This window comes from Gracilinanus agilis, chromosome 4 (genome assembly GCF_016433145.1).
Source record: "Gracilinanus agilis isolate LMUSP501 chromosome 4, AgileGrace, whole genome shotgun sequence".
NCBI classification, from domain to species: Eukaryota; Metazoa; Chordata; class Mammalia; order Didelphimorphia; family Didelphidae; genus Gracilinanus; species Gracilinanus agilis.
Window position 1 is genome coordinate 75,279,250 of NC_058133.1, and position 12,538 is coordinate 75,291,787.

General features: G+C 37.8%; 1 protein-coding gene across 1 annotated transcript in view; it reads left to right on the plus strand.

Annotated features, from left to right (window-relative positions):
* The window catches only part of CEP350 (centrosomal protein 350), a 187,389-nt gene that overhangs the window by 99,873 nt on the left and 74,978 nt on the right, over positions 1 to 12,538 (plus strand). The window contains exons 16-21 of the mRNA XM_044673549.1: positions 120 to 343; positions 1,314 to 1,477; positions 2,509 to 2,619; positions 3,815 to 3,955; positions 9,520 to 9,656; positions 10,841 to 10,963. Of these exons, the coding sequence (XP_044529484.1) occupies positions 120 to 343; positions 1,314 to 1,477; positions 2,509 to 2,619; positions 3,815 to 3,955; positions 9,520 to 9,656; positions 10,841 to 10,963 (900 nt within the window). The remainder of the gene's footprint in view (positions 1 to 119; positions 344 to 1,313; positions 1,478 to 2,508; positions 2,620 to 3,814; positions 3,956 to 9,519; positions 9,657 to 10,840; positions 10,964 to 12,538) is intronic.

The window sequence follows — 12,538 nt, forward strand, 5'->3', positions numbered from 1 at the left end:
TACCAATGAAATTACTATTCTGGGAAAGAAAAGAAAAAGTTATTACAGGGACAAATTTTTTTAAAAGAACTAATATCTGATTTTGAAGTATTTTATTTTAGCTTTAAAAAATTCTTTAGTCTCTCATCAGATAAGGGAAGATCACAAAGAACTCCAACTTCCCCCCTGTCTCCAAGCTCCCAGAAACTTCCACAATTTGACCTTCCAGCAAACTCTGTGGAGAGGACTAGATCCCCAGCAGTCTTGCCTCCAACACCACCATCAGCATTCAAACCCAATGCTGCCTTCTCTGACATAAATCTAGCAGGTAGTAGGGCAACAGTAGGAACATCTTCAACCCCAGGCAAGTATATTTTATATAATTATTAACATTTTACACAAAAAATGAGTTTGAATTTTATTTTACTTTCTAGTAAAAGTAAGCCATTTTTCCTGTTGAATAAAGGAAAAATATATTTTTCAAGTAAAGATTTATTCTGTTTGGGTTTATTGTCTGAAAATCATCTAAGAAAGGTAATGGTTTTCTTTTGCTTGGTGTCCCAAAAGGTAAAACAAAGACCACTGTATAAATGTTACTGGATATAGATATAAGCTCAGTATAAATGGAAACTCCTTGACAAATTGAGCTGTCCAGTAGTGAAATGGACCAATTAAAAAAAAAGTAGAGAGGTCTCTAGGCGACCACTTTGGAGTTTCAGAGAGGGAATTTATATTTCATTATTGGCTTGAATTAATAACATCTGAGTTTCCTACAATCTTTAAGATTCTGCTGTTCATTCTATTAGTATTTTTGAAAGACTAATAACAGATATTGTAAGATTAACCTTAAACAGGAGAAAAGAACAAAATTTGAAAAGGATTAGAAGCTTTTCCCATAAAATTTGCCAAGAATTTGAAATTGCTTTGATTTTTTTTCCATGTCCTAGCATTGAGTTATTAAAATCCATGATGGTGTTAAATAGTTGCTAAGTGCAGAGAAAAAAGACCTTTTTTTGTTCTCTTACCAAGAGAATTGGGAGGGACAGACTACTGTAGTAGAGATAAAACCATGGAGTCAGAAAACTCTCCCTCTCTGATGCCCTCTTCCAGGCTCTATGAGTCTGGATAGGCCCCTTGACCTCTCAGTGCCCTCAATAACCCTTTAAGACTATTGGTTGCAGTGCTGATCTGCATTGGTAAAGGGATGCTCTACCTGGAAAGTTCTCTATACCAGTGAAATCACAGGCTAATCAAAACAAAAAAATGTGTTTTTTAATTCAGAAATACTTGCTTGCAAGCCTCTATATTTGATTCGTTGTCTTGTGATCTTTTAGCTACCATGCGCTTTTCTCCTGCTGGCCTTCAGCATCGTATGACAGCAGAACTTAGCTATTTAAGTGCCATTGAGGAGTCTGTGCGCCAGCTGACAGATGTAGAAAGAGTTCGAGGCATATCACTGGCCCAGCAGGAGACTGTCTCCTTGGCTCAGATCCTAAAGGTATCCATAACGTTCCCTCCTTTGGTTTTCTTTTGCTCTCTGTGTCTCTGTGTTTTCATCTCAAGCAGTATTATAGATGAGTTAAATCACTTTTTACCATAGTGGAGTTTTCTAGAGTGCAACCAGTTTGCCCTACATCATAAGTGTGTGTGTACATATATCAATACACAGATTTTTTTAAAAATGAAGATTGAAGATAGAGTATTTTTAAACAAGTCTGATGAAACATCAAAATTTTGGTGTTTTGTAAGGAGGGAAGAAATGTGTAAGGGGTAAAAATAAAAGTTTGGACTACATTTATTTAAGAGTAGGGTTGCCAGGAATTAAGTACTTAATTCCAAATGAAAGACTCAAGTCAGAATGACTTTTATGTTAGTTTATTTACAAATAGGAAGAGAGAGTGAAAGTAAGAAAATCAGAGAGAGGATAGGGCAAGATATCTAACCTAACACACTTAGTATTTTGTTCTGGCCCCTGGCTCAACCCAGGCAGGGCTAATTAATCCTCAGCCTTGAGCCAAGGGCCCAGTGATGAATAAAGCAAGCACTTCAGCCACGAAGCCTCTCCCAAGAGGGGAGACCTCTCCTGAGGATAGTCCCTTTAGAAAATCCAGGAAGAAGTCAGTCTTTTTCATTCACTCATGTGATAGTTTAAAAAAAAAGCAGTCCAAGGTCCTCAGCCAGAGCTCCTCCAGGGTCCATCCAATTCAAGGCAAAAGAGAGCATCCCAGGAAGTTCTGGCCACTTTTAAAGAATATTCCTTTTGTCACTTTCTGTGCCTTCCTTCAATTTTATGTGTACCAATTACAGCTAAAGCTATGCAATCGATTCTGATTTCTCACCCACTTTCACACACATGGGTTACAGACCTCTCCTACTTAAATGTAAGTGGGGTGTATATGCTTCTGGTGATTAAATCTAAAAATGGGCAGGGTAGAGTTAATCCCATCTTCACATTTTACATATTAGGAGTAAGTTTGTGGCAGTTATTTTCTATATTAGAATATAAATTTCACTCACTGTTACATACAGGCACAGCAGCAACGTCATGAACGAGACCTGGCGCTTTTGAAGTTGAAGGCTGAACATGAGGCCCTGGAAAGTCAGAGACAGCTGGAAGAGGCCCGACAAAAAGCAGCTCAGGTGATGTTAATTATCATGGACGTGTCTAGCCCTCTTCCTTCCTGCCTTGTCAGGACTGTAACAAGAAGGGAAAAGTCCCTGTTAAGATGTCAAGCTTCACTGAGTTCCCCAGGCTAGGACATTTAGGACATCCTGGAATCTCTGATCCTACAACCCAGCTTGCTTTGTTTTCTTCCTCATGAAATTGCTTTGCATTATTTTACACATCTTTTATATTTACAAAATAGAGAAAGAGGCATTGTGATGGAGTGGATGGAGGGCTGGCCTTCTAAGACAGGAAGACTCACCTCTGATCCATCCTGGCTGTAGGACCCTGGACAAATTACTTAACATCCCAGGGCTCTAAGCAACTCTACTAGAATCTAAGCTGCAGAAGAAGGTGCTCACCTGCCCTCTTAGAGAAAGTTTCCTAACCTGGAAGTTCCCTATACCAGTGTAATCACAAGCCTAGTCCTATTTGTTTATTTGTTTACTTATTTATGTACATGTTGTGTCCTCTCCATCCCTAGTAGAATGTAGTAAATTTCTTCCTGTTGTAGTGCATTACACATTGTAGATGTTTAATAATGTTTGTTGTTGAATATAATTGACTCAGTAGGCTCAAAAGAAGGATTTTAGAAAAACTGAGTTTTTTTGTTTTTGTTTTTGTTTTTGTTTTTGTTTTTACTGGAAGGTTTCAGAACTTGGAGTATATTCCCCAAAGAAAATACGTAGCTTCATTCTTGACTTGAGAAGTTCTGTCAGCTGTCTTTCTGGTTTAGTTTGAGTGAAGCTCCTACCTGGTCTAAAAACCCTCTGAACTTGAGTAACCTGGTTTAAAAGTACCCAGAGGTAGAATAGGCTGCCTCAAGAGGTAAAGCCTTTCTTACCACTGAAGGATCTTTAAGCAGAAGCCAGGTGATTACTTGATAGAGAATATTGTAGAGGAATATTATAGCTTAGAGAGATGTTAGATTAGTGTCTCTGAGGTTCCTTCTGATGCTAGGAATCTTTGAACTTTTATAATAGAGAACTATTCAGTCTCTTTGCCAATACATAATCATAATGATTATTGAATTATGGAAATTTTTAAAAATACAAAAGCAAAAGATCAAGCATTTGACCTACGTACTAAAATTTAAATTTAACTCCTTTTGAGAAGACTAAGACATTTATTAAGCTCAAGTTATCAAAATGTTTTGCCTTCTTTGTTTAGGCCCACGCAGAATCTTTACAGCAGCTGGTTCAGTCACGACAGGAAGCCACTGAAGCACTACAGGAGACAACGTGTAAGATAGCTGCCCAGCAGGCAGAGGCTGCTCGGCTTACCACTGATGCTGCACGACAAATCCGTGAGGTGAGGTCCAAGGAAAACTATTCTTCTCTTAGGGATTCTTCACATATGTTAATTAATAATGAAATTACTTTTCTGCTCTTAGTCTTTTTTTTAAATTAGCTATATTAGCTTAATTAGCTATTTAACTATCATTTTGGTAGAGATGGTTTTGATATCCCTCAGTATTTTTTCAGGCCCTTTCTCTGATGTCTCTTTCTTGACTTTACCTTATACATTAATCAGTTCAATTCCACATTTTACTCTGGAATCCCTATCCACCCATCCTATTAACTTCTCTTCTCTTGCCAAACTCCAGTCATCACCTACTTCCCCTCCTAATCACATGCTGCTGAATAGAGCTAGAGAAAATCACATAACCATGCTGACAGGGTATACCACAAATTTTTGTTATCTAATTCCAACTGACTCTTTGTAGCAAGTCAGTCCTTTTATTTCTCCTTTAAAAACAACAACAACAAAACCCTTTCTTTTCATCTTAGAATCAATACTGTGTATTGGTTCTAAGGCAGAAGAGCAGTAAGGCCTAGGCAATGGAGGTTTAAGTGACTTGCCCAGGGTCACACAGATATGAAATGTCTGAAGCCAGATTTGAACCTAGGACCTCCCATCTCTAAGGCCTGGCTCTCAATCCACTGACACTGCCAGCTGAACCCCTTTTATTTCTTCTTGATTCCCTGTGTCACTCCCTAGAAATGTTATGACAAACCTTTTCTTCTCTCCTTAACTCTTCTCTACATCTGCTTCCCCTACCCTCTCAACTGAGAACCTCCTTTATTCCTCTGAGCAGATTGAGACCATTCATTCACTTTAGGGTTCTTCTTTTCCTTCTCTATCTCAGAATCTCTCTTCCCCTTTTCTCTAGTCTGTCTCATAAGAACATGGCCCTTCTCCCTGTCAAGACCAATGCTTCTACCTATGCATTTGATCCCTTTCCATCCTGTCTTCTCTGCAGATTGTCCTCCAATCAGCCTTTCCTCGTCTACTGGTTCCTTCTCTACTATATTTAAATATGTTAAAGCCTTCTGTCCTTAAAAAACCTTCTCTTGACTTTACCATCCCCTCTAACTGTTGTTCCCTCCATTTCTTAGCCAAACTGTGAAAAAGTTTGTCCATGTTCATTGTTTATACTTTTCTCAGGCTTCAGCCTTTTGAAGTTTGTCTTTTAAATTCATTATTCTCTTAGAATTCTCTCTCCAATTGCCAGCAATCTCTTAATTACCAAAAATATCCTGGTCTTTTCTCAGTTCTTATCCTTGATTTATCTGCTATACTTGACATTCTTAACCAGCCTCTTCTCATGATACTCTGTTCTTTCTCAGTTCTCCAACTTATCTCTTCTATTTCCTTTGCTAGTTCACCATCTATATCATATCTACTAATTGGATGATATTCATGGTTCTGCTCTGAGTTGTCTTCTTTATATTCTTCTTTCTTGGTGATCTCATCAGCACTTGTTCTATATAACTAGTTCTAGTGCAGCTGAAAGATCAGAAGAAAGACCTATATGTCATAAGATCATAGATTTTTAAACTGGAAGAAACTTCAGAGGCCATCTAGTCCAGCCTCTTTCTTTTATAGATGATTGATGACTGGGGCCCAGAAAAGTTGTGACTTATCCATGATCACACACTAGTAAGTGCAAGAAAGGATTTGAACCCAGATCTTCCTGACTCCCAAATTTAGTATACCATATGTTATGCCATGCTGACCCTCTTTGGAGAACTGGCAAAGAAGAAGAGAGGGATAAAAAGGGAGGTGGGAGGGAGGAAGAGAGAGGGCAGGGGAGAAATGATTTACTTTATTAAAGTATCATTATTAAGCCAAACATTGTGCTAAGTACTGTCATGAGAATGCAAGTAAGCAAGACTATCTCTGCCCTCAAGGAATTTACATTCTAATGGTAAAAGACAATACATAAAAGGGTTAAAGAAAGCAGAGACTTATGTAGGAGTGTGGTTAGGAAATTACCTGGAAGTATTATGGAGATCTAGACACCAGCAATGTAGAGTGAGAGCTCACCTACCAAAACTAGAGGACCCAAATTTCCTGTTGGTTTGGTTATGGTCATAGGGTATAGCTAGACTGTGGAAAAACACACAGAAAACCTGTTCTACTATAATGTACAAGTCTTTCCTTCTGAACCATGCTTTCCCAAATATTTCTTGCCATCCTTCTCTTTTTCCATCTCTGTCTTGAAGTCACCAGGTATAAGTTGGTTTCCTTGGAAAGTCTTATATTCTTTGTAGATATTTCTAAGCTACAGTTATTTTCATGGCAGTCTTTTTCTGAGAACTTCTCATTAGTTAGGTAAAGTGTAGTGGCTAAATAGTTTATTAAAAAAGTGTTTCCTTTTGCCTGTAGATGGTTTTTTAAAACTTGCTCCACCAATTCCTTTGCTTCTCTGTCTCAAAAATACTTGTAACTCAGGGCAGCTGGGTAGCTCAGTGGAGTGAGAGTCAGGCCTAGAGACAGGAGGTCCTAGGTTCAAACCCGGCCTCAGCCACTTCCCAGCTGTGTGACCCTGGGCAAGTCACTTGACCCCCATTGCCCACCCTTACCAATCTTCCACCTATGAGACAATACACCAAAGTACAAGGGTTTAAAAAAAAAAATACTTGTAACTCAGACTTACGTTGAACTATAACTTCCTTCTTTTGGTTTGGTTTATAGCAAGAATGTCAAGATTGATAATTCAATTGCTTCAGCAATATATCTACTTAAAAGAATATAACAATGAAAATACCAATACCAATGTTGTCTCCTCCATTAGAATGTGAGCTTCTTGAGAACAAGGCCTTTCTTTTCTATTTATACCCAATGTACTTAGAACAATGCTTTATACATAAGGAGTGCTTAATAAATCATTTTCATTCACATCTTATTGACAGATTAAAAGCCATGTGATGCTTAGCATCCTGTGTCCTCTTTCCCAGCACTTTGCCATTGTTATTGCAGGAGCAGAGAAAACCCATATAGGACTGAGAGCCTTTTTGTATTTTTCTGGATTTCATGATTTGCTGTGTGGTCTAAATTCATCACCAGGTGGCAAGCCTATTGATGATGTTGTCCTGAATATTTAACTAGGTTGGCTGTTGGAAAATGCATGAGTAAATATTTACTAATATGCATTTTAACATTTTTCACAGTATTTGGCTTTTGGACAAATTTTATTTCATTTGGCAAAAGAGAAATTTAATATCCACAGTTGTGAATAGTAAAGATTTTCTGCATGTTCTTAAAAAACAAATTGATTTTCATTAAGCATATTATCAAATTAGAAAGTGTTTATTGTTATAAGCACTAATAGTGTTCCAGATATTTATATAAGTGCTATAAGAGGCAGGAAAAAAATACAAAAACAAACCATAGGACACGATGTCTTCCCTATAAAAGCTCCATTAAAGATGAGATAAACATGTAAAAAGATAAAAGATTTAAATTCATTCATTCAATATACATTTATTAGGCACCCTCCTTATGTTCCAAGCACTGTGCTAAGCACTGGAGATACAAAATAAAGGGCTAAAGACAGTTCATGCCCTTCAAGGAGCTCACAGTCTAATGGGGGAAGACAGCATGCAAACAAATAAATACAAAGCAAGCTATATACAAGATAAATAGGAAATAATTAAAGGAGGGAAAGCACTAGAATTAAGAGGGATTAGGAAAGGCTTCCTGTCAAAGGTGGGATTTTAGTTGGGATTTAATGGAAGCAAAGATGATTAATAGTTAGTTGCAGCAGAAGAAGGAAAGCATTCTTGGCATGGGGAACAGCCAAAGAAAATGCCTGGAACTGAGAGATGAGTGTCTTGTTCATAGACAGCCAGGAGGCCAGTGTCTCTGGATCAAAAAGTACATCTTAGAGAGTAAGGTGTAAGAAGCCTGGAAAGATAGGAGGGGATAGGGTTATGATGGGCTTTGAATGCCAAACAGAGGACTTTGTATTTGGTCTTAGAGGCAACAGGGAGCCATCAGAGTATTAAGTAGAGGGGAGAGATGATCAGAGCTGTGTTTTAGGAAAATCACTTTAATGGCTGAATGGAGGATGGATTAGGGTAGGGAGAGACTTGAGGCAGTCCGACCCACCAGATGGCTATTGCAGTAATCCAGGTGTGAGGTGATGAAGGCCTGTGGCAATATCGGAGGTAAAAAGGGATGAATTGGAGAGATGTTGTAAAGGTTAAATCAACAGGCCTTGACAATAGCTTGGATATGGGGAGGAGGGATGAGAAAGACTGAAGAAGCCAAAATAACTTTTAGGTTGCAAAACTGAGGACCTGGGAAGATATATTTCAGAGCTTCAGAAGTTCTACCTTTTCATAAGGAAGCTTATATCTAATTGCTGATAATAGCAAAACAGAAAGTAATAATGATGAGAGGTCAAGAGAAGAAGATATCGGGGCAGCTGGGTGGCTCAGTGGATTGAGAGCCAGGCCCAGAGGTAGGAGATCCTAGGTTCAAATATGGCCTCAGACACTTCCTGGCTGTGTGACCTTGGACAAGTCACTTGACCCCCATTGCCTAGCCCTTACCTCTCAATACCACACAGCATTGACTCCAAGATGGAAGGCAAGGAAGGGTTTAAAAAAATAAAATAAATAAAAGATAAAACAACATACTAAGGGGGCAACTGGGTGGCTCAGTGGATTGAGTCAGGCCCAGAGGTAGGGAGGTCCTAGGTTCAAATATGGCCTCAGATACTTCCTGGCTGTGTGACCTTGGACAAGTCACTTAACCCCCAATGCCAGGCTCTTACCACTCTTCTGTCTTGGAGCCAATACATAGTATTGATTCTAAGACAGAAGGTAAGGGTTTAAAAAATAAATAAATAAAAGATAAAACAACATGCTAAGGGGGCAACTGGGTGGTTCAGTGGTTTGAGAGTCAGACCTAAAGATGGGAGGTCCTGGGTTCAGATCTGGCCTCAGACACTTCCTAGCTGTCTTACTCTGGGCAAGTCACTTAACCTCCATTGCCTTCCCTTACCACTCTTCTGCCTTAGAACCAATACCTAGTATTAATTCTGAGATGGAAGATAGGGGTTTAAAAAAAAAGAGAGAAGAAGATATCACTTCTAGAAGCTGCACTGATCTAGGATTTTATGGATCAGGTAGAATTTAGCTCATAGGGTCTTAAGATTGAGAGCTAGATGGGAGATCATTTGACAGATAAAGTCATTGGAACAGAGAGGTTAAGTGACTTACTCCAAGTTGCACAGCTACCTAGTAGATGACTTTATTATATTATTTTCCTTGCTAGATCCAGGCAGTTCTGTTACGTTATTATCACTGTTCTCTACCTTTACTTAAAAAACAGACAAAAAAAAAAGCCTCACCTTCCATCTTGGAATCAATACTAAGTATTGATTCCAAGACAGAAGAGTGGTAAGGGCTAGGCCATGGGAGTTAAGTGACTTGCTGCTGAGGGTTATCCAGCTAGGAAGGATCTAGTGTCAGATTTGAACCCAGAACTTCTGGTCTCTAGGTCTGGCTCTCTATCCACTGAGCCACTCAGCTGCCCCTCTGCATTTATTTTTATTCTTTGTTTTATGATCCTGTATTTAGATGACAGAACTGGCACGAAACCAGATATCAGATGCTGTCACAGCTTCAGCAGCACCAATAACAGTTCTTATTGATCATCAGCGGCAACAGCATTCAGAGTTCATGAAACATTTGAGAGCCAGAACTGATACAGATAGGTAATATTATTTACTCTATTAACCTGTAAAAAGTCTAGTTGCTACTAGAAATAGAAATAGAAAAACTATCCTTTTTATAAATTCAATTTACATTATGGTCTGTTGTATACTATATTCTAGGTACTCTTTAAACTTTTTTTTTCTTGGTCAGTGTTTTATTTTGCCATATGGCTAACATGGAAGTGTTTTGTGTGGTTGCACACATATAATCTATGTCAAATTGCTTGCCTTTTTCAAGGAGGAGAAAAGAGGGAGAGAATTTGGAACTAAATTTTTAAAATAGATGTTAAAATATTTTGCTTACATGCAATTGAGAAGAAAAATTAAAATTTAAGTGTAGAAACAAATAAAAAGTATAACATTCTAGTATGTATGGAATGTTTCTAAAGTATTACACATGTGAATCATTGTATCACAGATTTATCATTGTGATTAGTTTGCTTAATTATTAACTGGACACTTTCATTTGTTCAGATGTTAAAATTTAGGAATCTTTAAAATATTTCTGAAAAAATAGATATAGTGAGCTTACGTTATTAATATGTAATAAAAAATCTTAAATTAGTCTATTTTTATTGTCATTCTATCTTTGTCTATGACTTCCTTATAGAAAGTGGATAGAACTACTACAACATTATTATTGTCTTATTGAAATGTTATCTATCCTTTGCTACTATAAACTTCTAGGGCTGGTGGGAGCAGTGGCATGGGTATGATTTTTTTGTTTTGTTTCAAAAACTGATTTAAGTTTTTACACAAGTAATACTCTTTTTGGAGAGTATACTTTAATCCATTCAGAATTATCTCCCTTGTTCTTCCTTGGTACACTGGAAGACATTCTTTAATCTGTTTTGACTTTCTCCCCCCTATCTTTGGTCTTATGTGTGCAATTCATTCTTTCTAGCCTTTAAATTTCATGCTGTGTAAAAAAAAATAACCTATACCTTCTGTCTTAGTATCAATATTACATTTTGTTTGTAAGGTAGAAGAACATAAGGGCTGGGCTGGGGTTAAGTGACTTTCCCAGAGTCTTATAGATAGGAAGTATCTGACATCAGATTTGAACCCAAGACCTCCCATCCTTGGCCTGGCTATATCCCATGAGTCACATAGCTACCCCTCCCCCTTTTATGCTACTTTAAATAATGTTGAAAATATTTCTCATTCCTATTTCTTTTTGACAGGAAAAGTGAATCTGTTGTCCTTTCTCAAAGTAAAGAAGAAACATCTGACTCAAAGAATCAAAAATATTCTCCTTATTTTGATAGTTATTCAGAAGCCTCAAAATCTAAGAGTCATGATCAGAGGTAAAGGAGAATAATTCAACTTATTTTATAATCAGTACTATAACATATCAATTAAATAATGATAATTGGGAAGGTGGACTTGCTGAGCAGAAGGGTGGATGATGTGAAAAATATCCTCATGTGTGGTAGAGAGGGGGAGGGGAGCAGCCCCCTCTTGTATACGTGCCATAGGTTCACCAACTTGGGCCTAGGATACTGAGAGCTTAAGTGACTCCCCAGGATCCTATAGCTTGGATACCCAAGCCTTGGGAAAAATCAGAGGCCTTATTGTGCCCACAAAGGTCTTTCATGAAAATGTCAGTAACTATAGTTCCGTATATCTACTTTCTCATTTCAATAAAATTTTGATAAGGGTAATCTACATTCATGTTTGGGCACTTTTGAGGAGGCTATAAGAAGGGCCTTTGTGGAATATATTTTGTAGCATATATCTCACCTTCACAGACATCCACTTAACTTAAAGGTACAGAAAATAAAAGATGCATTTTGTTTTTTGACTAAAAAATAGTTTAATTGGGTAGATTGTAATGCTGCTAAAGAGCCTCATCAACATGTCTTCCATGAATTCATTAAAATCATGTATATTTCTTTGAAGGACATAAGACATATGGCACACTTTGATTTGTAAACTTCAAGTAAGGCATACACAGTGAAGAAGAGAGATGCTCATCAAAGCTATTTCCTAGTGTCATGAAGGATTTCTAGTTCAGTGTCCAAAGGAAGAGGAATTCCCAACAGATGATGTCTTCAAGATCCTTTTATTCCATTGATATTGAGCCAATTACATCATTTTCCATAAATTTCCATAGTCTACTAAATCAGATCAATAATAACTCATAAGAGTTTGTACTAATTACTTCCTCAAAAACCCCCAAGTGGCGGAAAGCTGATGTTCAGAGATACCAGAGCAGTCAATCAGTCAGTCAACAAAAATTTGTTAAGCACCCATTGGTGCCAGGTAAGGGTGACACAGAGACCAAAATGAAACTTTCTCTGCTCCCAAAAAGCTCAAACCCTATTAGGAGAAACAACATATAATAAAATAAATGTGGATTAATTTGGGAAGAGGCACTAGCAACTTGGAGGATCAGGAAAGCCATCAGGTATAAAGTTATTCTTGAGCCAGACTTTGAAGGAAACTTTGAGATAGAGATGAACAGAGATTACATTCCCTGCATTGGGAGACAGCCTGTACAGAGATACAAAATGAGATGTATCATATATGGGGAAAGGTCAGTAATGTATAATAACATTGGAAAGTTATGAAGAGTTTTTCCTGCCAAGTAGAAAAGTTTGTATTTTAACCCTAGAGGTAAGAGAGAGCCACTGGGATTTATTGAGTAGAAGGAGGATATATATGGTAATAAATTTGCTTTAGAAATATTACTTTAGCAGCTATTTGGGGGATGGATCAGAGGAGAGTGACTTAAGCCAAAGAGGTTTATTAAGAAACCATTGCAGGGGCAGCTGGTTGGCTCAGTGGATTGAGAGCCAGGCCTAGAGATGGGAGGTCCTAGGTTCAAATCTGTAATCAGACACTTCCCAGCTGTGTGACCCTGGGCAAGTCACTTGACC